The 25,477-nt window shown below is 43.0% G+C and overlaps 2 protein-coding genes across 2 annotated transcripts in view; both read right to left on the bottom strand.

Moving 5' to 3' along the window:
• GRIN3A (glutamate ionotropic receptor NMDA type subunit 3A) overlaps positions 1 to 25,477 on the bottom strand; it is a gene marked incomplete at its 5' end in the record, with an annotated part of 169,491 nt that overhangs the window by 22,073 nt on the left and 121,941 nt on the right. Inside the window, one exon of the mRNA XM_029919646.1 lies at positions 19,435 to 19,586. Within this exon, the coding sequence (XP_029775506.1) occupies positions 19,435 to 19,586 (152 nt within the window). The remainder of the gene's footprint in view (positions 1 to 19,434; positions 19,587 to 25,477) is intronic.
• Positions 1,253 to 3,567, bottom strand: PPP3R2 (protein phosphatase 3 regulatory subunit B, beta). The gene has a single exon (XM_029920638.1). It carries the CDS (start codon positions 3,565 to 3,567, stop codon positions 2,995 to 2,997), a length of 573 nt encoding a protein of 190 aa, XP_029776498.1. The 3' UTR covers positions 1,253 to 2,994.

The raw sequence follows: 25,477 nt of genomic DNA, 5'->3' as shown, positions 1-25,477 counted from the left end.
AATGAGAGTCTTTGTTTTAAAACATTTTAATAGACTTTATTTGAAGAGAAGGCTTACGAAAACGTGTAGGAAGTCCAAAAAGTTTACATATGTCCCTTCTTGCCTACAGTTTCACTTAGTAATATCTTCAAGTGCTGTATTTGTTTCAAGAGATGAACCAACTTGATAGGTTATTATTAACTAAATTGAGTCATTTACATTTGGCCCATTCTTGGTGTCGTGCTTTCTATAGAGTTTTCCAAAATGGGCAAGGTTGTATACCCATCATTAGCATATCATACAGGACACTCTTGCATGCCTAAATATGCCCTGTGCTCAACCCATCCATCTTCCTCTCCTCCTTCGGACTTCTGGCAACCTCTGACCTGATCTTTTTATCAAAATGAGGGGCCTTCTTTTAAACTTTCTCCAGTCAAGAAGTCTATTGTTCCCTCTGCAAATGAGAGGGTGGGAAGGGCTATGAAGTGCTTCCCTTGTGGATTAGGATTACACTAATGTTCAGTTAATTTTATTTTTATTTTTATTTATTTAAAATTTTTTTTAAAGTTTATTTTCAAATTGGATTCCATATAACACCCAGTGCTTCTCCCCACAAGTACCCCTCACCATGACCATCACCCACTCCCTCTTTCCCCCTCCCTCTTCAGTCCACGGTTCATTTTCAGTATTCAGCAGTTTCCCTAGATCTGTGTCCCTCACTCTCCCCCGCTCTCTTTCCCCCTTCCTCTCCCCATGGTCCCCTGCCAGGTCTCTCTTGTTAGACCTATGAATGCAAACATATGGTATCTATCCTTCTCTGCCTGACTTACTCGGTTAATTTTAGAGTGGTGTGACTGAGTGCTAAGTAAGGGTTCAAAAAGAGCCAATAGGTCTCCAGCTTCCCATATATCCATATATATAATACAAGGGGAGGAAGGGGGAAGGGAATTAGAATGAATCCACTGTGCTCTAGGCACTTTACACGTTTTAGTTTTATTTTTTAAGTAGGCTCTACACCTACTTGCAACCCCTAGATCAAGAATTGGATGGTCTACTGACTGAGACAGTGTGTTTTATCTTTTTGAATCCTCAAAATACCATAGGATGGATCTTTGTGTTAATTAGAAGAAATGGCACTGAGCGTTTAAGTAACTTGCTCATGCTCACACAGCTAGTGACTGTCATAAAAACCCAGTTGTAAATGACTCCAAACCCAGGTGTGTCTGAATCTTTGAATGATGTTATCCTGCAATGGAAGTACGACTCATAACACTACAGTGTTGGTACCATTTAATGATCATTAATGCATTAGGACTGCACAGGAATTAAAGGGACTAAGAATCCTATATATTTTTTTGTGGTTCCTACTAACGAAAAAATATGGGAGCCTTGGCAGATGGGTGCCCTGACAGTAATTAAATTTGTGGACTTATTTTTTTTTTTTTTCAAGACTAGCTACTGTCTTCTTTAAAATATAGGGATGATGGTATCTTTCAAACAGATCTTCCTCATCCTGAGCAACTGGGTTTTGTCCAGTTCAGGGTGAGTATGTTTCATCGTCCTTGTGTTTTGAGACCAGGGGGAGTGGTCCACTCCAAAGAAGAGGGTTGGTGTGAAGTGGCAGATGCTGGGACCAAGGACAGCTTATTTTCCGAGAACTGACAGTAAATGGGACCTTGGAGAGCTGGTGACATCCGGGGTACAGGCAGTGGTATACTTACTAGTACAATCGTTTCCCAAACAGAACAAAACGAAAACTTTTTGCTCCTTTCTGTGATATACTAGTTCCATCACATTCAATTCCAAACTATCGATATGACATCACTGAACACAGAGCTAGGAAGAGATGCCTACACACTGGCCCAGGGTGAACAGGCCCTGGTACACCCCTTGGCTGCAGATTTATTAGGGTGTGAGGAATGAAAAGTCTTCCTGAGATGCAAGAGCTCTCAGGTTCCCTGCCAGGCCCCACGTCTGACGTTTAAAGCTAAGTGTAGCCAGTGCAGACAGCATTCCCCCCTGCCTGCTGCAGAGACGTGTTTGCCCGTCTCTTCAGGAACAACCAGGAGCAACACCACTTCAGCATCCTGGGGGAAGCCCGCTGCAGCTGAGGTCTTCACCGCCTCTGCCTTGTGGGAGGAATGACTCTGAATCTGTCCCTTTCCCTCTAATTGGGGGCTGGTGGGTGTGGCTGAGTTTTGGAGGTGAGATCTTTCTGAGAAGGCCTGTGCCCTGTTTGTCTAGAAGGACCCTTCACTGAACTTGATATTGGGGTGGGTGGCCCATCCTGAAAGACCGACCGCCACTGAGGCTGAATTGGGCTGGGCACTCAGTCCAGGCTTCGTATTTCTTACAAGAGCCCTGAGGCCAGTCCCTGGGGCTGGGGCTGGAACAATGAGACAGGAGGAGTTCTCCAGAATGCTCAGGGATTTCTGGATGAAGATGGGGAGCGGGCTGCAGTCTGGGAAAGGGAAAGATGGGCTTTTCCTGCCCAGGGAGCTGCTTAAAAGGTGCTCAGCCACGAGAAGTATATTTGTTTCTGTTGCCACAACAGGAAGTTAACAATCTAGCAAAAGATACCTGGACACCGCAGATAAATAAAAGCAGTTCACCTAATACCTGACAAATTGTGCAATTTTCTCCCTTATGTAAAAGCATGAGAAGGAGAGGCAAAGATGTGTATATTTTCTTATTTTTGAATTTTTCAAGTTCTTCTGGACTCTATATATAGTTTGGCTGCTGAGTCAAAAACAAAGAAAAAGACATTTATAAAAGCCAATTGCTTTTCTTTCCTCACCACACTCCTTCAGGGTGTTACTCTGAATCAGTGAGAGAAGAATCAATAACACCAAGTTGGTCATAAGGTTCATGTTAGACAATGTGGCTTCCTTCGCAAAGAGAAACACTTCCAAATAAGTCAGAGAGACAGCTGCTGGGTTGCCTGGAGCGACTTTGAAAGAGACAGAAAAGTTAAGTGAGAGTTGGTGGGTGGCGCCCTTAAAAAAAAAAAAAAGCTCACACCATTACCACCAACTTCCTGTGGATTTCCATGTTTCTGACCACCACGCTGAACTCCTCGAAGGATATTCTCCCGTCGCCGTCCGTATCCAGGATGATGATGGTTTTGTCCACGAGCTGCTGTAACTGCCAGTCTTGCAGGTTGTCCCCCACCATCATCTTCAGCACCTGGAAGAGCTCCCCATTGGAAATGTAGCCGTCTTTATCGATGTCATAGATGCTGAAGGCAAACCTCAGCTTCTGCTCCTCGTCCCCTCGGACGCTGAACTGGGAGGTCCCCACGATGAACTCCTCGAAGTCCACCTCTCCGTTGCCGTCGGTGTCGAAGATGTCGATCACCCGCTGCACCAGCGGGTTGCGCTGCAGCCCGGGCAGGGACATGAACTCCTCCACGCTCAGAGAGCCCGAGGAGTCCACGTCCAGCTTCTTGAAGCGCTTGCTCAGCCTTTTAATTTCTTCTTGGGTGAAATGGGAGCACATCTCCGCCGGGTAACTGGCTTCATTGCCCATCGTGGACGCGGGCACCGGCTGCCAAGGGTGGTGGGCGCGGGCGGGTACAGGCCGGACCATTGCGTGGTAGGAATGTGGGGTGGGGTGGGCTTGGAGGGCTCGCGGGACCCCCCACGACCAGACGGAACGGGGAGGGCAGGGAGGGGGCACAGGGCGGAGAGGGAGAAGCCAGGCCGATGGGCAGGAGAGTGGAGGGTGGGGTGGGGTAGGGGTGGATGCATGCCAGCAGAGCAAGGCTGAGAGGCGGCTACGCCCTCCTTGCTTCCCTCCGCGTCTCGTGGTTTTCTCCCTAGCCTCCTTATCTTCTCACTTCCTCTCTCTTCTGTAGAAAGTAAACTCCAAAGGGACAGTATCCCCACTACAGGGCCTGACATGCAGTATGTGCTTAATAAACATATATATCGAATGACTACGCGAACTGCCGCCCAGGGCTCTTTATGCAAGCCTGCTGTAAGGTCTAAATGAGGTGCTACATCAACGCCTTGATGTTATACATATTTCCTAAATTCTCCCGGGGAGGGGAAGCCACAATTGACATCCTTCCAACAGTGGTCACTGACCTTCTTCAGGACAGGTAAGAGATCACCCCATCCAGATGTCGCACAGAATTTCTCACATGGATCTCTTAGAGGCAGTAACATATTCCTGAGGAATACACACAGTGCTGAATTCAAGACATTTTTCAAGAAGACACAGTTCCCAAGAATGTAGCCTTGGTCCTCCCATTACTTGGAATCCTTCACCTTGTGACTGGTCTTCATCTTTGTTGGACAGGTGTCTGGTGGGGGCCTGCAGACCACCGTGGGATCAGCTGTTATGTGCCAGAGAAGCCCTTTGCATGTGTTGAGAGTGACGGTGGTCCTAACGCTCTTTTTCCTTTACTTAAATGGAATTTGTCCTTTTTATCTCATGTGCTGCCCCTCCTTTCCCATATACCTTTTCTCCCTTTAGGAGCACATCAGTTACCCCAAATGCAAAAGAAATAAATAGGATTCAAGAACAAATTTGATTCAAAGGGTCTAGGAGGAGCCCCAGGCCACTAAATCAAACTGGAGGGATCAAACATTCACTTAAAAAATGTTAGTGCCTCCCTTGTGCTTTATGTTAAGCCAAAATATCATTCTGGAGGCAACCATGCTTAAACTGGCCCAGCAAATCTGCAGGATGGATGCCTTACTGCAAGATCTAGACAGTTTGAGAGAAAAAGAAAAGGTCTATAGGCTAAAATGTTTAATTTACTAAGTTATTATTCCAACTGATTGAATTAAGTAGATCTGAAAGAAACCTGATGGGGTGGGGGAAAAAAATCTAAAACAGAACCCAGCATCAGATCTGAAAACTGCCACTTAGTAGCAGTACTTTACAACTTGAAAACATCAGTTTTCCCATCTGTAAAATGGGGCTAATATACTTAGTACAACTGGATGAGGATGAAAGCTGATATTAGCCAATATGATAAGGCATTACATTATTATTATTATTACTAACTTCAGTACTATTTCCCTTGCTGGCTGAGATGAAGTTTTAAAGAAAGAACAGTGGCAACCCGGGCACACATGTGGATGGATGTCATTTGATGAGCAGGCTCGTGTGCCTTTTACAGTATGCCATCGCTGCTCTCACACTTTATTAGCAGCAGCTCTGGCTCCTCCGGCTCAGCACACTCCCTGAGGACTGCCTGCAGACCGGAACACAGCGACCCAGCTCACTGGCCCATCAAGCACCCTCACAGACTTTCCCCTGGTGGTCGCCACTTGGAAAGGAATTATTAGTGTGGAAACTTTTAGTAAGTGTATTCCTCTATTCCACTATGTGTTTTCTTAGGAGCAGCAAGGGGCCGTGGAAGGAGCACAAGAATTCAATAGACCAAGTTCCAGGTTCTGTTTTGCCCGGATTAGCTGTGAGCCCGGAGAGGAGCCATTTCCATCCCAGCCTGTGTCCTCTGTACAATGGTGACAGTAACCGTAACTGCCTTCTCCGCTGCATGTGGCTGTTCTGAGAGGAAGGTGAGGGGGTGCATATAGAAATGTCACCTAAGTATTGTCACAAGAGTTCACTAATGGTCGAACAGACAGCATCAGGAAGATGTTATGACCTCACTGAAATAATTCAGTGTGCAGCCAAGAAATGCCCTACTCCTGCCTTGCAGAGCATGTGACCTCATGCTGGATCTTAGGTTTTAGTCAGTGTGCAGTTGAGTTCCCCAGTGCTCCACTGTCCTATTATGGGGCTCGGTGCCACGGTTTCAGTTTTTTCTGGTCATTATCTTTCGTCATTTTCACTGTTACTCTTTCCGTTTACTACCATCGAGGGATCTGGATGGTCGGACATTCCCTGCAGAAAGTAAATTAAAAGGGTTGACTGATTGTTTTGCAAGAAGTCAGAAGCCTGACGGCACTTCCATTTCAGCAAGCCATTTTTTTCCTCTCAGTAGTTCAGGTAAAGAACTATGAGGTGGTCGTGTGCAAAAATAACTGACACTGGGAAATAAAACCGACAGAAATGGAAGTGAGGCGTCTTGTGGCTCATTTAAGGCTTCGTCTTCCAAGTTAGTCAGGAGAATGGGTTTCTGAGCAGTATCACACAGCCATTCTGGGGGCTCCCCAGGTGGCTGCTGACCTTGACCTGGAAGCCTTCACCTCTCTGTGATGTTGTCAATCACCATATACTGGCCATCGTTACAGACTGTGGAACCATTCATCCCCGAGGTTAAAACCATTACTGAGCATCAGATTTCTCATTTGCAAAGAGCAGGAATAATATAATGGTGTCACAGGGTTACTATAGGTTTGGGTGAAAGAACATCTACAATAATCAAAAAGCCATCTATATTAACATGCTAAAACACAGTAGGTGCTCAATACCTTTTGTACCCTATCTCCTTTTCCTTTTCTTACTTTGTTTGCTTTCTCCAAAGCAGATGCTTGGCTTTGGATATATGTTTATTTTTCACAAGGATGTCACAAACCTTGTTTCAATTTAAATCCATTTAGTAACTATATATCGAACACCTACTGTGTGCCAAACCCTGTGCCAGCTAGTGGGTCTTCTGTGGTGAACAAGATAACAGTTCCTTGAGAAAGATACAGCTTTGCAATTGAGAAATTTACAATTTAATTAATGTGACTGCAAGGATGTAGCACTATCTGGTCAGTCTTTTATGTTTATCATGTGTATTCAAAAGGATAAAGGGTATTATGTTTGATTTTCTTTTGTAATTCTGGCATGGCATTTAATATGAGCAATGGTTTTCAATGACCGTTTTGCTATTTAACAACTCTGTGATCTCGGGCAGAATTACTTATTTGAATCATTGCTTATCTCTAAAACAAGGACAATGATTGCTAACTCATAGCATCATTTTCAGGATTAAATAAGATAGAGCACAATTAAGCTCAAGGTCTAGCATAGAGTAAGTACAAAAATGATAGATGTTAAATTATTGCCTACATTAGGTTTGCCTAGAAAATTTAATAGACTATTTACATATATGTAAATGCAGATATACTCAATTATTTTCTCTATGAATGAAATACTCATTTTCTCCACGAACGTTTATTGAACATTTACTATATACAGGTATGCAATAGTGATCTAAAGCAGATAATTTTCCAGCTGTCTCTGTCCTCATGGAGCTTGTAGTTTTGAAGAGAAGATGGACATTAACCAAATTACTATGCCCAGAAATTTTAAAGCGGTACCTGCAGTGAGTATTGAAGGTTAGAGGTAACACAATAGGACTTTGTGGTGCCAGGGGAGTTCACAATGGGAATTTGATCTAGCCAGAAAGATAAACTAAATCTTTATTGGGGAAGTGATGACTGAGCTGAAATATCAAGGAGAAGAAGAAATTAACTGGTTGTTCTGGGCAGGGATGACTGTTCCAGGAAGAAGGAACTATATGTGCAAAGGCCCTGGGGCAGGAGTAGTATATCAAGTAGGAGACCTTATAAGAGATCACCAGAACAGGGAGGTCAAAGGAGAGCATGGTTTTAGATGAAGTGAAGAAATGTCTGACTATTCCATAGCCACTGAAGAAAGTACAATGTTTATTCAATCATTCCTTACAGGGCATCCTTTATCCAATCATGTTTCTTCAACATGTAGAGCATTGAGGGCCTTCAGGGATGGTCCCTACTCAAAGCTTACTGACTGCTAAGTGAACTGAGGCATTACGATCATACTTAATTATAACGCAAGATGGAAAAGGAAAGATGTCATCAGAAAGGGAAGGGCTAAGAACTGTTAAGAATTCAGAGAATTGAGAAACTGTTGGCAAATTCCTAGGATCCTGCTGGGAGCACACGGAGGAAGACTTTTCTTCGTAAGAAGTATTGTTTGACCCCAGTGAAGACATGGGGGGGCAGGCACCCTAACCACACAACTGGGAAAGGGAGGGGTGGGGTTAGCAGTGTGGCTGAAGTACTTGAATAAAATATTGAAGTGAAATGGACAGAACCAGATCAACAAGAGTTTTGAATGTTTGGCCAAGACATTTGGTTTCTATAGGACACAGAAAGAGTGACTGAAAGCACAGAGGAGTGACTGCTTCCGAATTATATTCCAGAAAGGAGAGACCGGCAGCCGGGCGAGAGCTAGCAACCAAGGACCGCTACGTGTGCGGGTCTGGGAGCTGAGAACTTGCGCTAGGGTGAAAGAGGCGCCGGAGGTGAAAGGCGAGGCGTGCCCGGCTGTCACAGCAAGGCATCGCACACTGCGGGCTTACACAGAGGTTGATGGCCACCCAGTTCTGGAGACTGGAAGTCTGAAATCAAGATGTTGGCAGGACCATGGGCCCTCTGAGAGCTGGAGAGGACTCCTTCTTTGCTTGTTCTGAGCATCTGCCGTTTTGCTGGCCATCTTTGGCATCCCTTGGTTTGCAGCTGCATGAATCCAAGTCTGCCTCATGGTCATGGTGTTCTCCCTGTGTCTGTCTCTACAGAGGAGCTGTCTTCTTAGAAGGACACCGGTCACACTGCATTAAGGAGCCCTGCTTCTGCAGTATGACCACATCTCGATTTAACTAAACATGCCTGAAGTGACCCTATTTCCAAACCAGGATTTGTTCTGAGGTACCCGGGGGGTTAGCTCTTCAGGATCTCAACATGTCTTTTTGGGGGACACAATTCAACCCATAACACCAGGCCTGAAGTCTTACTGGATAGAAAGACAGTAGTAAGCAGAGGCGAGGCTCCAGATGTGATTGCAGTGGCTTCTCTGGCTGACCAGTCCTGTGCTAAGATGTTGCAGGAAGCCATCTATAGTGCATGATAAGAGGGGCAACTTTATGGGTCCTAGGGCTCCCCAATGATGCTGCCTTGTCATCTAGCCTGTCCTGAAATCCCACCAACTCATATAGCTTCATGGGGATAAGTGTCTTCAGAGGCTGTGGATATGACAGAGGAAATGTGAATGCCATTTCTCACAGTCTTAGACTGGGGAACAAAAGTGAAGAACAGAAACGATAGTTTGTGACACTTCACATCATAGCCACTAGATGGCAATCTTCACACATTCCCAAGCTTTCTGGTTTTTTCCAAGCCAGAATCTTTAGAGCCTGGAAGCAACTACTTATTAGCACAGGGAATAATTAGGGAGAGGTAATGTTTCGTGATTCCCCTATAGATTTCAGTGTGTGGAAATCTTAAAAAGTGGAAGGGAGACCGTCTTTCACAGTCGTCCTAATCACTTTGAGCACTGTTCATATCTTTTGGTTTGGTTGCATAGCAAATAACTATTCATAAATATTCATGAGTCCAGGGAACACATCCAGGGGAAAAGCAAAAACTATTAATGGTATTTGGTCCCAGGTATAATTTATGCCCAAGCATCTCTGGTTTGCAAAGGAAGAGACCCTTATTCTATGAGCTCTGTTTACTTGGCCATTAGCAAGGGTGAAGAGGGCACTCGCTAGAATTAGTTTTCCTTGTAGTAAAATTCAAAACTTCTGTCATGGATAGTAAGCAGAGAGCAGCAGAGAAACAGCCCTACCTTTGTGATGATGTGGCATGAGAGGAAAACAACATTGGAGAAGGTGGGTCTCTGACCTGCCCGCCCAGCACCCAGACTTTAAATACCATCGACTACATTTAAAGAAAAAGAGTTACTGCGGTCTGTTTAAAAATCTGATTTAAGTGCATCCTAATGATCTGCATAAACTATTTTCATGTTTCCCCACTCAAGCCTAGTAGCTGAGTTGGAAAAGTCCTCAAGTCCTCCAGTGTTATAACATATGTAAGTAATACATAAAAGAGTCTTTGTGTTGGAATTTTAAGATGCTTGTAATTATAAGATGCTTATAGTTGCTTCTTACACTGCTTTTTTGGAGATGCGTCCCAAAGGGAGGGTTCACCAACTTGCATGCACTCGTTATTTACTAAATATTTTTTTCTTCTGCACATATAGATTGTACTTAGGGAAACAGGAAGGAACCTTTATTAAGCTAAGTATTCTTAAAATAGCTCATTAAATATATTTCACTACTTATAAGTACTTATTACTATCCTCAGTTTGGGGGCAAGGATCTGAAGTTGCTTTTTTTTTTTAATGTTTATTTATTTTTGAGCGAGACAGACAGACAAAACATGAGCAGGGGAGAGGCAGAAAGACAGAGGGAGACACAGAATCCCAAGCAAGCTCCAGGCTCCGAGCTGTCAGCACAGAGCCCGATGTGGGGCTCGAACTCACCAACCCTGAGATCATGACCTGAGCTGAAGTTGGACGCCCAACTGACTGAGCCACCCAGGTGCCCAGGATCTGAAGTTTTAGAAGTTGCATGGCTTGCACAGACACACTGTGACGGAGCAGGGCAGCAAACCTCAGTACGTCTATGTTTGGAGCTGAAATTCTTTCAGTTATTTCAGACTGCCTTCAATATGGAGATTTAAAAATATTTCCCTGCTCTTGTGGGGGTGATTGGGAGACTATCAGGCACAACACAAGGAAAGGTGACTATCTATGATTTCAGAATCCCCGAGGAAGGCACCACCGAAAGGGCATAAAGTCATGTCCACCCATGATTAGATGCAGTGTCTCTGGAGGATGGGACCAAGCTGCATTGCTTTCCCAGGCCTCAGTGCCTTGCTCATGCTCAGACTGGAAGGTTCCTCCTCCTATAGGGGTTGCCTCCTCCAGGAAGCCTTCTCTGATTCCTTCTTCCTCTTCCATGAGTGATTCACAGGCTCGCCTGTGTCACCTCTCTATCCTGTATCTCCTTCTGCTGCCCCTGTGACGGTGTGGCGTAGGGGGCTTGTTCCCAGGTCTCTCTCCCTGCCTGGGCGTTCTGTAGTCATCTCTGCAGCAGCTGCACCTGCACCCGCATCAGTACATGTTGGCTGATGAATGGCTGGATGGACGGAGGGATGGCTGGCTGGCTGGCTGGACAGAGGGAGGGATAAATCTGTTCTGGTAGCAGAGTAAAAGAAAGGGAGGCCTTTCTGAGATTGGCCTCTCTTCCTTCATGTGCAATCCACTCCACATCATACGGCTTTGTGCTTCTTCAGGTTTCCAGAAAGCACTACCTGGACAGGTTCCATCTGACCTTATGCTTGGCTTAAATATTAAACTTAATTACTTAGGCTATTCCAAGGGAAGCACTCAGCTGTCAAGGTGGCTCCCGACATACACGGGTTTTCAATTTAAAGCAATCTACAGTCATTAACTCTCCGTGCCTCGCCATAACTTTCATCAGGTTGAATAGCAGTGACATTTTAAATTGAAAAAGGAAGGGGTAGGGATGAGAGGGGCAGGAGGCTGTTGGGATGTGACCTAGTTGTCAAGAGCAGAAACAACTGCATGGAAACTCACGCCTCCCCCACCCCCATACTATTTCCTTTGGGTTTTTAAAGATAAACTGGAAAGAAAATTGACTGGTATTGAAGCTTCTTTTTTTTTTTTAATGTTTATTTATTTTGAGAGAGAGAGACTGTGACCAGGGGAGGGGCAGAGAGAGATGGAGAGAGAGAATCCCAAGCAGGCTCTGTAATGCCAGCACAGAGCCCGACGTGTGACCATGAGATCATGACCCGAAATGAAGAGTGGAACATTTGCTGGCTCAGCCAGTTAAGTGTCTGACTCTTGGTTTTGGCTCAGGTCATGATCTCACAGTTCCTGAGTTCAAGCCTCACAGCGGGCTCCACACTGACAGTGTGGAGCCTGCTTGGGATTCTCTCTCTCCCTCCCTTTCTCGCTCTGTCTTTCTCAAAATAAATAAATAGACTTAAATAAAAAAAAAAAAAAAGAAAGAGTTGGGACACTTAACTAGCTAGGCCACCCAGGTGCTCCAGCATTGAAGCTTCTTGATGTGACCTATGTGATTTTTGGGGTTTCAGTGTATAGTTGACTAACCCTTTCCTCCTCCCCCACTCCCAAAATTAATAAAGGGAAGAATGTAACTCCGTTTTCTCAGTGAAAACAATTAGAAAGTTTTATATGGGATGCACATTTTGGTGGTCTGGGGTGGTGGTCAGAGACGGAGAGCTCAGACCAGAGGCCAGTCCATTCCCTGCCCTTCTCCCAGGGCCCATACTTCAGCTAGTTAGGTCAGGATCCCTCTACGTGTATCAGCTTGAGAACCACAGCATTCTCTAAGCTGGGCAGCTACACAGCTCAACGTAGGTGAGGAAACAAGCTTAAGAGAACATAAGTGATTGGCTGAAGGTCACTCAGTTGGTTCATGGCAGACTCAAGACAAATATGACGACCACCATTCATTCGGCACCTACTTTTGTGGATGTCAGGCGCTTTTATGTACATCATCTCTGTTCCTTACACCAAGCCAGAAGCCTCAAATACTGTTCTCTCCGTTTAGCAGAGGAAACTCGGAGAGGTTAAGTAACTTCTGTTCCTAATGTTTTGCTGGGCCTTTTTGATGTAGATATTTTGAAACCAACGTTATTTTCACATTTGCACCTCTACAGTGATCCTGAAGACAAACCATTCAAATTCAGCTTTAAGAAATTACCTAATAATGAGCTTGCCAGACATCTTACTTCATCCCTGCCCAGTGGCTTCATCCCTTATTAGATGAAGTTCAGGACTGGGGAGGCCATGGATGGGAAATTTCAGGGATGCAGTGAAGGTCAAGTTGAAGATGAGCTCAGGGATGGAATGGTGCCATTTCTTATTGTGCACTTTCTTTGGTATTAAGAAACACCGAAAAGTACAATGATTTACTTTTAGACTGCTCCAAAATTTACCTCTCCTTTTCCTTACTCCATGTAATCAGGATTTCTGAATTCCCGAGATGGAAGTCCTTTCATGGCAACATCCAACTCCCTGCTTAGTATGTATTTGTTTCCCGAAACACTCAATAACCTTGATGCAGAGGCAGAAAACCTTGTAACAATCTAGGAAGATAGGGCTTCAGTCGAGGTTGAGAGATGTTAAGTAACTTTTCCAGACATAAAGCTGCCTCCTCATAGTAATGGTAGAGCTAGGATGGTCCGGCCCCCAAGCCCGCATTGTTCCAGAGGACCTGGCTGTACTCTCTCCTTTCTCACCAGGGCAAGGCATGAGCTGTCTCCCTGCAGGGTGGGCCTCCCTGTTCTGGTACAGAAGCTACACATTCTCAGATGGTCAGGCTGCGGGCACTTTCCTCTAACTGTCCCTTCCCCACCTTCATCTGCCACCAGGGGCTGTGCTGTACATTGTTTTGCCCCCCAGATCCACTCTGCACCTTTTCCCATTGGGCTTTGTGCCTTGGGGAGATCCTCTGTGGACCACATTGACAGGCTCCCTTGACCTAAGGCAGTGGTGGAAAATGAGAAGGTTGGAGGAAACTGCGGTCAGGTATTTAGTCTCTGGCCATCTCCCAGCCAGGTCACCGTGGGTTGGCTATGTCTCTCAGCAGAGGCTATAGCTCCTGTTAGAAAGCCCTCTTCCTCTTTCTCTCCTCCTCCTCCTCCTTCACGTTTATTTATTTTTGAGAGACAGAGCACGAGCAGGGGAGGGGCAGAGAGAAAGGGGGACACAGAATCTGAAGCAAGCTCCAGGCTCTGAGCTGTCAGCACAGAGCCTGATGCGGAGCTCAAACTCAAACCATGAGATCATGACCTGAGCTGAAGTCGGATGCTCAACTGACTGAGCCACCGAGGTGCCCCTAGAAAGCCCTCTTCTATCCTTACTCCTGGGTTCTAGGAATGGCTCTCTCCATTTTTCCCCTTGAGCTTAGATGTGGTAATGACTCTTTCACTTTACCTGCTATGGGACACTACTATTTCTGTTGGTTTCCTTAACCCATACCTTTGCAAATATTTTCTTGAAAACTTGCCTTGGACTGTTTGAGCATGTTATCCATTCTCTGCCAAGATCACTATTTCCTCTTCCTTCTTTACTATTCCCAGTTGGTTAAAAGGTTCAATCAATTATTACTCAATCTCTTATTTAAAAGAGAGGTTTTTTTTTTAAAGGTATCATTGGGTGCCTGGGTGGCTCAGTTGGGTAAGTGTCCAACTTTGACTCAGGTCATGATTTCATGGCTCCTGAGTTTGAACTCTGCATTGGACTCTGTGAGAATCTGCTTCAGATCTTCTGTCCCCGCTTCTCATCCCTCGACGAATCTCTCTCTCTCTCTCTCTCATTCTCTTTCTCTCAAAAACAAAAAAGGTATCATTATGCATCTTAATAATTTCTTGGAGAATTTTGGGAGTTTGCTAAACTGTGATCTGCTGCCTTCTTTTTCCTAGTTTGCAAATAACAGATTTTACAAAACTATTGCCCGGGAACTTTAAATTCATTCAGTGAATTTACCAAAAAATTACATTATTTTTTGCTGAGTCAAATGAAAATGAATGGATTTTAAAGTCTGCCATATGTTTTCTCCAGTGGAGCTAACGGACAATAAGTCTACTGTGGGTGTAGGCACAGCCGTGCTAGGAACATCGTGAAGAAACATCTGAGGTCAATTTAAACTTCCTCTTTAAGAATTGCTAAAGTCTGGTCAGCAGTATTGGACCTGCAATTTTTTAGGTGACTCTGGGAGACCAGATAAAGTCCTGAAATTTAAAAAAAACAAACAAACTGAGCTTATCCTCCAGAGAGACTGCAGCTAGACAGCTCTGGGGCTGCCAAGGGATGGGAGATGAATAGATCAAGGTTCTCACAGGGGATGAAGTATTACTTCAAAAAGCATCTTTCATATCGTGTTACTAGGTGACCATATCACTTATTAGCCAAAGTAGGATATTTTTTCGGAGTGAAAGGGTGTTTAATTACTTTGTAGCAACATATGTAGACTAGGACTGGACATGGGAAATGGAGGGGGGGGGAATCGGGCCAGAGATAAATAGAGGAATGTCCTCTCAAGGGCACCTGTCAGGAGAGGGACCCTCCAGAACACACCTGCTCCTGCAGCACTGCGCTCTGACCTCCTTCCCCTGGATGCTGAAGGAGGCGGGACACATTCATTAAACTACTGTTTTATTCATTCCACACAAGCAGCCCCTGACAAGAGGAAGAAGCCGAGATTGAGGGGAGTTAGTGATTTGCCCAAAGCAAGTTGATGGTAGAGGCAGGCTTCCTATGTGGCTTGTCGGATTTCAGGGCCAGTCCTGGTTTCTCTACACTCTCCCAGCTCAGCAATGTATGGCATTCGAGGCACAAGGGATGGTAGGGAAAGCACTTACATAAATGCTTCCTTCTTCTGACCTTTTCTGGGAGAAAGCTTAAAAAAAAAACAAACACGTGGAAACTCATGGATTGAGCCAAGGGAAATCCAGCAGGCAGAGGGCCGTCACAGAGGAGCCCAAGCTCAGCCAATGAGCTGAAGACAGGTTTCATTTAATTATATTCTACCATTAGGTTCAGTGAGGGAGACATCCTGAAATGCTGTCTTAGGTTCTTCAAGACAAATGCGCCGGCTGGTGCACAAGGACGCGCACTGCTGTTTAAACACACACAGGTGAACACCATCATAAGGCGGTTTGTTATTGCACAGACCACGGTGCGCCATGGCGCCGATCACCAGGCCTGAGAAAGAAGAGCCCCGTCTGTGCTCAGAACATCCCCGAGGCTGGGGGCGGCCTTCTTACCTCCACACACACAGACTATGCGTCTTCTTCTTTTTTTTCTGTCTCTGAGGTTCTAATTCAGGATACGCTTCCCTTCATTCTCCTCATCCCTACCTCTCTCCCCCTTCCAAATTCAGCTGACCAGGAAAGAGGGACTGGGGTGGTCCTAACAACCACAATTTGATCCTGATGTCAGTCTCTTATCCAACTGCTTCTAGGTCACTACATTCAGAATTTCCCAAATGCCTCTCTCGCCTGTTAAAAACCACAGTTGGGAAAAAAGAATTCAGTGTATTTTGTATGCATCATCTGAACAGTTTATGGCTTCTGCTGATTATTTATTATTCAATATCTGTCTTCTTACTTGTCCACACTTAATTTGGTTTTGTTCAAAATTACTGATAAATCCATAAAATCCTGGAACATTTAAAGAGAAACCTCAAAGTCCTTAACAACATAAGTGACCTGGGGGCTAGCATATTTGGGCATAAGCTCAGTATTTGACTAGCATTATCCACCTTAATTTTCACCATAATCCTATAAAGTAGATATTATCATCTCCAATTTGCAGAAGCTGAGGCTCAGAATGGCCAAGTAACATGTTCTGTATCACACAGCCGATAGGGTTCAAATTCAGAACGGTCTCCGAAGCCCATGTTTTGGACCATTATTCTGTACTGTAAAGAATATTAATATTATCTCTGGATGATCTACTGGATCAAAGCTGGGAGGGCTCTTGCAGATGGTAGAACCCAAACACCTCACTGTACAGACGGCAAGTTGTTGGGATGGGAGAGGAGGCAACTTTTCCATTTAGAGGGTGGGTATAGAATAGGTGAGGGATTGCTTATTTGGCATCCATTCTTCTGGGCTCTCTTCCTAAGGGACTGCTGCTTTTGTTTAGGTCTTCTCTATGTGATCGTGTATTTCAAGGGAAGCTGCCCATCATCAGTCCTAGGGGGTGAGTCATGGCAGGTCTAATTCATCACGATGATTTCATTCTCCTTGCACTGACTGGCTTACACGGGGCAGATGACACAATTTTGGCCAAAGAAGTAGGAGAAAATCTAGTGAGGGTCTTCGGGGAAGCTTTCCTCACTTCTAAAAAAAAGCTGTAGGAAGATACTTGAAGCTATCTAATGAACCTCAGGAAATTCTCCTGATGGAGGGAGAGGACTGTTAATACTTCCATCATTTATTACTTTTTGTGTCAGGTTTCTTTTTCTTAAAGTTTATTTATTTATTTTGAGAGATAGAGAAGAGGGTTCAGGGGGTGAGAGAGAGAGAGAGAGAGAGAGAGAGAGAGAGAGGGAGAGAGAGAATCTTAAGCAGGTCCTGCAATGGCAGTACAGGGCCCGACATGAACCATGAACTCATGACCTGAGCTGAAATCAAGAGTTGGATGCTGAACTGACTGAGCCACCCAGGCACGCTTGTGTCAGGTATGTTTCCACAAACAATCTCTTTTTTTGCAGAACAAAATAGCAAGGCAGGTTTTATCATATCCATTCATGGATGAGGAAACTGGAGACTTAGTAGCAGTTAAGTCACTCAGTTGTTAGTTGGTAGAATCAGGACACAAGTCCGGAAATCAGAAATATATGGCTTCAAAGTTATCATGCTTTGTGATCGCACTTTTCATACTGGAATACATAGATTTATGTTAGTCTCCAGAAGCATGTTCCCCTCTCTGTGCCCAGTGGGATTAGGTGCCCAGTCTGCAGAGCCCCGGACCTCCAGGGGAGGTCTGTCCAGGGGAGTCAGGTGGTCCCTCCGGCCGATATCTCAGTCCCATGGGCCTCTGAAATGGCAACAGCCTAGAGGTGTGTGCGAAACCAAGGAGGTTCAGATCATTCCATATGGCTGGCTCTGAGGACATGACCAAGAGGCTCCATTTGCCTTGTCTAATGTTTTTTTTTGTCAACTTTGAATCACTTGGAAATTTTGGCATGAGTTAACCTTGGTCACAGCGACTGGTGGAAACCGCCAAGTGAATTGGTGCTCTGCACAATTTAAGCAACTGGTTTGTTTGCCTTCTTGGCCAACTTATTCCAGCTTATAACCAGGATCAGCCCAGTTTTGCTTTGTTTGGAAAAAGCCATGCAAAACTCTCCAAATAACGATAAAAGTGCCTGCATAACAAGGTTGTAGCGAGAGCCCGCGAATTAACGTCCCTAAAACAGGTTTTGTCACATAGTAAAAAATAGAACATGCTAGTTCCCTAGGCCCCCATTTTCCTCTTTGCATCCTTCAAAGCTTTGCTCTATGACCATCTTCTCAATGAGATACAATAGGAGGTTAAAAAGGAAGCTATGACTCAGATTGGCACAGGGATGATGGGCAGGCTCTGGAGAAGGAAGATTTCAGCTGGGACTTTATAATGAGAAGGCATTAGCTGGGAAATGTCAGACGTAAGAGCATTAGGGAAGAAGGACGCAACAGCATGTGCTGAGAGGCCAAGGCACGGAAGCCACTGGCGTATCTCTAAAATGGCCATTGTGGTGGGGCTGGTGGGAGCCAGGGGAAAGTGGCATGAGATGAGGCGGAAGCTGTAGGCAGGATCAAGTCCCATGGGGCATTGTAGGCCATGTTCTGCACTTCAGATTGTGCCCTAATGAACATGGGAGGCCAGTGCAGGCTTTTAAGTCGAAGAGTAATCTGCCACATGGAGAACAAATTGGAGAAAGGCAGACATGAAAACAGAGAGCAGTTAGGAGACTTTTTCAGGGGCCCAGATGAGGGATGGTGGCTTGAACGAGAGCCATGACAGTGAAGATGGCAATAAATGGGCATACTTGAGACATATTTTATGGAAGGAAAAAATATGGCTTGTTGATAGATGCAGAAGGTGAGGTGTGGGAGGCATTAAGGATCCTTGGCAGTTTCTGGAATGGGTAACTGAATGAACAGAGGTGCCATTACCCAAGATGTGAAGTGCAGGAGGAAAAGCAGACTTAGGAGAGAAGATCAAGGGTTCAGCTTTTGACAAGTTAAATGTGAGATGCCTGGAGGATTATCCAAGTGGGGCTGTCAAACGGGAAGGTAGACATATGGTTCTGGAGCTCAGAAGAGTCTGTATAGAAATACAAATTTGGGAGTTGTTGGCAAATAGAAGCTATTCGAAGCCATTATTGTGGTGTGTTGTTGTCTATAGTCCCAGCCCTCCCCCCCGGAAATGTCTGGCTGCCCTAGTACTGGTTTATTTGGCTTCTCTTTTAAATACCTGAACCCATGGTTCTTGTTATATCTTTTAGTCTCCTATCTTAATTATTCGCCTTGATGGTGTCTTTCTCATTACATTGTATAAAGGCAGAGCACTGCAATAGAAAGATGTAGATCCTGACTATTTGTTTGCCTTGGGCAAATCACTTAGGACCTCTGGGTATTAGTTTCCATCTGTAAAAGAAAGGTATTGGCTGTTTTCAGTTAAAAAAATCTATGATTCAGTAATCTAAGAATTACTGGGTAAAGTACATCTATTTTTATAAACCCACAAAGGATTCATCTTTGGATTACTGGGAAATTGGCTTTGATTCGATCTTGAAGGATATTCTGAAGTCCATATCATGACCAGCAATTAACACTTAAACTAAACACTGTTAATGAGAATCTCAGATACTACTGCTGTAACAGCATTTCCTCTGCAGTTGAGAATATTGCATATAGAAAAAAAAAGAAAATTCAGACATTTACTCATCAAAATAGTGTCACATTTAAATCTAAGACAAACTTGTCTTATTGTAGATTCCTATAGGATTGGGCACTCTTCAAGTGAGGTTACGAGTAATCCAAATATGGTGAATTCTAGTACATGTAATGGTCTGGTTTATTGACCACAAGACACATGTAACAGCATTTCTCCATATTCTTCCAGGTAAAGCTATTCAAAGCATCAACATTATCAGCACTTTTTCCTTACCTCAGTGACAGCAAAGCTTCTCTTTCCACAGGGAACCACCTTGTACCACTTGTCATGCAGCACATCCATGAACCCGTGCGACTTGTACTGACTGATTAGCTCGGATATGTTGGAGGTCAGCGGAGAGTTGGGTGGGAGACCAATGCCATATCCTAGAAGAAAATATAATCTCAGATCAGCTTTTCATCTGAGAGGTTCCTAAGAGGTTGCTACTACACTTATGCCACATTGCTATCAGATCTGGTAACAAGGGTAGGGTGAGCTCTCACCGTCTTTCTTTCAAAGGACTCAGAGATGTCCAAGGGATGATTACCTTGGTTCTGCTGCCTTTCTGAGAAGGAGAGAGGAGTGCGGGAAGGAGACGCATGGGCTGTGCACCGTGTTCTAGTGGCACATTGTATTCCAGGGCCTTCTGCACTTCCCTTTCAGGTAATTTTTAAAAATGTTTATTTATTTTTAAGAGAGAGAACAGGAGAGGGGCATAAAGAGAGGGAGACACAGAATACAAAGCAGGCTCCAGGCTCTGAGCTGTCAGCACAGAGCCTGACATGGGGCTTGAACTCATGAACTGCGAGATCATGACCTGAGCCAAAATGGATGTTGAACCAACTGAGCAACCCAGGCACCCTCACCCTCCCAGGTAATTTTGAGAAGCCATCATTGAGGTCTTTACTAGGAATAGGCTTCCCTATCCACCTCTCCTAAACTCCTCCTCTGAACCTTAAACATACAAAATTGGATTAATTATAATCTCTGGTTTACAGCATTTTCTTATCATTAGTCATGCATGACCGTCTTTTATTTTGTTAGGTTATGAATAATGAGACCATGTAAACATATAATATAGCATGAAAATTAAAACACCCACAAAAACATGTCAAAAAAAAGATATTCTGGTAATATCAAGTGTTGGAAAAGATGTAGGTCAACAAATTCACTTACATGTTGCTTCTGTGAATATACATAGATATAACCATTTTGGAAAACAGTTTGCTATTATTTTGTATAGTTAAACATTTACATTTTCTAACACGAGCAATTTTAAGTACATTCTTAAACAGCTCCCCACAACCACACCAGGGAATAGGTATCAGAATGTTCTTAGAGGCATTATTTGTCATAGCAAAAACTGGAAAACAACCCAAATGTTCTTTTTAAAAAAATACTTATTTTTGAGAGAGAGATAGAGTGGTTGAGAGTGAGGAAGAAGCAGAGAGAGAGAGAGAGGGAGACAGAGGATCAAAACGAACTCTGTGCTGATAGCAGAGAGCCTGATGTGGGGCTTGAACTCATGAACTGGGAGATCATGACCTGAGCAGAAGTCAGATGCTTAACCTACTGAGCCACCCAGGTGCACCGCCCAGCTCCCCCCTCCCTCCAACCAAACGTTCTTTGACAAGAGAATGGGTAAATAAATTGTGGAAGATTTACACAATTGTAGTATTATATAGTGAAACATACAAACTAGAACTACATCGGGTAATATCGATGACTGATCGCAATACGGAATAAGAAAGATCAGTCCTAGAAGATTCCAGCATGAATCCAGTGTGTAAATGTAAACACATTCACAACAAAACAATCTATTTTTAGGAATTCATATGTATGTGACAAAAGTATAGCTAGAAGAAAATCAAGGAAATGATAAGCTGAATACCCAGGATAGTGGTTATTAAAGTAAGGGAGGCAGAGGGAGGGATGAAGGAGGGGCATGGAGGTGGATGTAATGTGTTGTCAGAGTTTTATTAATCAGCATGGACTCTGTATTCTCGCTTTATGTGGCTTTACTTCCCTTCCAAACTAATAACTCACTATTCTTCTCTTTGATGAATCATGTGAAAAAGCTAATTAACTACATTTTGTCTTTAACTATTGGACAGCATGGTCAAAAAAAGATGTTTTGCCCTCAGGATGATTGAGGAAGATAAATTAAAGGTACAGCTAGCTCTTTTTTCACTGATAAAGACTAAAAGGCTGTCAAAGATAATTCATGAAAACAAATACTCGCTATAATTATTCTATCTTACAACTTATTTCCAAGAATATTAGCTTTTGTTATTTTTTTCTTATTGCAGATACACAAAATATTTTTTTTTAAATGAGGCTTGAGATATGTTTATAACCAATAAAGGACAAAAAAATAAACAATGCAGAAGACATTTTTGAGTTTTAAAGAGCTGTATGGTCTCCCGCCCCCCAACTGATAATTTTGTTTGTTCTCTAACAATGGCAAGTCAAGGAAATGATGACAATGTCAAGAATATGATTAGAATTTTCCATCCAAAGTGCTATTTTGAGTATCTACTTTGTGCCTAGTAGTTTTGGTTTGAAAAGCAAGAATGACAATAAAAGACTTTAAATAGGCAGCCTGTTCTTCTGCTGATGTTATAAATAAATAACATTTTTCATAATAGGTAACTATAAAGAAGTAAGCAGTTTTCTTTAGAAAGTTTTATTGTAATGAATGCTTTTACAGCTCAGTTGTACATTCACTCATTCAGTCCTATTTACATGTCAGACACAATAGCAGCCAAGTGTCTAAGAATATTCAATGACTTACGGACTCATGCATTCATTCACTCATTCATTTATTGAAGAGATATTTGAGTGAATAGGCACTGTGTTCAGTGGTCAGGATTTAGTAGTGAGCAAGACAGGTCTAGTCCCTGCAGTCATTGAGTATATCCCTTAACATGGAGATAGTTATCACCGCACCATGTAATGACTGTATCATTACAAGTGAGATAAATGCCATGAGAGAGAAGAACTGGGCATATACAACACTCAGCAAGAGGAACTGGAAATGTCTGGTAGAAACGGGTTGACGGTCAGGATAAGTAGGCCAGGTTTGCTGAACATTACTGTATTTTCCCCCTGAGGCAGTAATTTTGAACAACAATTTCTAATATGTATTGAGAGATGACTCTATATCATGCTCTCTAATAAGCCTTTTATGTACCTTATCCCATTTTGTACATCATGCACTTAGACTAAGATTGTACACTAGACTGTGGTATGCAGTTCAGTTAAATCACTCGGGAATTTAATAAGAAGAATTGGAACATATTAAGCCCCTACTGTGTACCAGATAACATTCCACATGTGTCTAATCCCTATATGAACTTATGGCACAAGATGTATTACTTAGAGACTTAAAGATGAATACGTAAACTGCCCAAGGTCATGGAGCTCATAGTTGGCCACACTAGCATTTGAAAGTAGGTCTGTCTGAGTCCCAAACCAATTCTCTTTTCACTGTGTCCAGGACAACATGTGAGCAAGACAAGAGAATGGCCTATTTCCTCTTCAACACAGGCCTTATCACTACAATCATATTGATGTCCTCTCCCACACCAGGCAATTCAGTAAAAGACCACAATCATCTAAACTGGTGGTTTGTTTTTAGCAGACACAAATATCTATTATTCATTGGCAGATTTCGTTTATAAACTTTCAATAAACTGTGTAAATATAGTGTAAGTACAGCCTGAATAGGCATGTGATTGTACATATCTGAGGGAATTAATTAGCAAAGACATTCCCTGACCATATTTCTTCTCCTAAAAATCTTCTCAAAGCCAACAACGGCAGCCTAGGTTAGTGTCATAACGTCACAACTGTTTTCGGTTTTCATTTGATAAGCATTTGTGGCACACCTATTCATCTATTCATTAATTCCACAAACATGTGTTGAATGCTTATTCTGTGCCAGATACTCTGCCAAGGGCTATGTAAACTTCCAAGTTAAGTCAGACACGAATTCTATCCTTATGAAGCTCATGGTGGTAAGGGGGAAGATGAGTCAGACATAAATAAGTACACAACGTGATAAAAAGTTATAGGACTTTTCTGGAAGACAAGGTAGATGATGCATAAATTCAATAAATGTAGAATATAAAAACCAGATGCAATGAGGAGGATGGATAAAACTCTCTGGAGTTTAGAGGAATGAGATCTTGCTACCAGATGAGAAGGAGAAGAGGAGGCATCTTAGACTGAGTCTTGATAGTGGCATTTGGGGGAGATGAAACAAAAATACGTGATGTAAAAATTTGAAAGCTGAAATTAATACGATGAATCTATGTATTCTAAGAATAGTTTTTTGGCACTACAACAAAAGTATTAAAAATGTCTTACAGAAAAAGCTATGTTGAAATTGCAGAGAGACATTTATAAAAAATTGTTACATAGGAAATAATAAATATTAAATCACTCTATTCCATCATGTCAAAGTTAATTTGCAATTGACTGCTAAAAATAGATTACTGTCCTTTAAAAATTTTCTATTTGAATATGCATTTTAAGTATTGGCATTTAAATCATTATTGGCATTAATAATTATTATTACAAGCTAATTAAAACAAACTATGCATATAGAGCAAGAGGAGAAATAGGAAAAAAGTTATGTGGTGATTAGAAGAGATATTTGTTAAAAGGCATAAAAATCCACTTTATTCAGAAACATAAAATAGTAAAACCTTGAAGGCTTCATTTCTGTCTTTTTATCAGTTGCTTTTCAAATTTGATTGTGTTCATTGGTCAAAGAATTCTTATTTTTAAATTGCTGACTCAACCTAGCAGCCTGAGTTGCTTTCATTATCATTAGAAACGTGGCTTTGCAGTAAAGACGAGGTTGACTATTTTGTGGTTGATGGATGAAGCAAAATGGAATCCTTCAACCCTAAAGATGAAGGCATCAGGCACCCTGGAAATTGGATACAGCTTAATAGCCCAAGAGAACAATTTTCAGAACAGAATCCTGATCTTTTCCCCATGGATAAATCAGCTTTACTCAGCTAAGAGTGGTAGAAATATATTTTGGCTAGCAAATGTATAGTTAGAAATTCATAGACTGAAGGAATCTTCCTAAAATACAGTTGGGAAATAGATATTGGAAAAAGAGACCTTAGATAGGGTTAAAAAGACTTCAGGAAGAAAGATTAATTCATTTTTGCTGTCTGTCCTTGGAATACCATATTTAGCTGTGCTGGGGGAAATGTTGAGAACATATTGTAATAACCCCAGCTGGAAGGAAGACTTTAAAAATGGGTTTCCCGGGGCACCTGGGCGGCTCAGTTGGTCGAGCGTCCGACTTCGGCTCAGGTCATGATCTCACAGTCTGTGCTGACGGCTCAGAGCCTGGAGCCTCCTTCAGATTCTGTGTCTCCCACTCTGTCTGCCCTTCCCCCGCTTGCTCTCTGTCTCTCAAAATAAAATAATAAAAACACAAAAAAAATTTTTTTTAAATGGGTTTCCCTTACCCCCAGAACACCAAAGTGGAGAGAGAAGTGTCAGGTGAAGCTGAGATATGTGAAGGCACTGTCCTGGAATAAGTCTGTAGGGAAGTGGCCTCAACCTACGAATTCAATATACTGAATAATAATTAATTTACTGGGCACTATGTGCTTGTCCACGCTTTACCTGTATTATTTACTTAACCTTCACAACAGCTCCACTCTAGATGTTCTATTCATAAGCCCATCATGCAGATGAGAAGCCTGGAGAACAGATGAAATGACCAGACCAATGGGGCACAGTTGGTAAGAGCAGCTCTGTTCTAACCCAAGCACTCAGACTCCAGCAGTGTACTACGTATCAGTGGAAAGCAAGTAAAGGAACAAACTCAAAAACAGGCAAAGGTCTTTGGCAGAAAGGTCACAAATCATTACTGTGTGGTTCCATTACTCTTTCTTCTCGTTTGACCTTTATTGTCAGCTAACTCCAATGCATAAATTTGGGACATGTATTCATTTATCTCAACACTTTCTTCTTTTCCAGGGTACACTATATGTCTTTGTGTCCCTGATGTGTGGTATTTAATATGACGAAAGGCTTTCCACATGCTTCTGAATTCTTAATAGTTTTGGGTTGCTGTGCTGAGTCCTCAGGAAAAGGTTTCAAAATCAGAGTGAAGCCACTGGCTCACATTTGCCTCACTTTTACCTTTTAGGCCTAAATAAATGCAGAATGGAGCAGTTGGGAGGGGCGATCAGTAATCACAAGCTGCTGATGTGATGTCAATACTATATAAAGTGAAGGTACA

The sequence above is a fragment of the Suricata suricatta genome, chromosome 13 (assembly GCF_006229205.1).
Source record: "Suricata suricatta isolate VVHF042 chromosome 13, meerkat_22Aug2017_6uvM2_HiC, whole genome shotgun sequence".
In the NCBI taxonomy this organism is placed as follows: Eukaryota; Metazoa; Chordata; class Mammalia; order Carnivora; family Herpestidae; genus Suricata; species Suricata suricatta.
The sequence above is the reverse complement of the archived record's forward strand: the minus strand, read 5'-3'. Positions and strand labels throughout refer to the sequence as shown.

Bases quoted from the DNA above. Each gene is read 5' to 3' on its own strand.
- PPP3R2 (XM_029920638.1), bottom strand. From the start codon at position 3,567: ATGGTCCGGCCTGTACCCGCCCGCGCCCACCACCCTTGGCAGCCGGTG.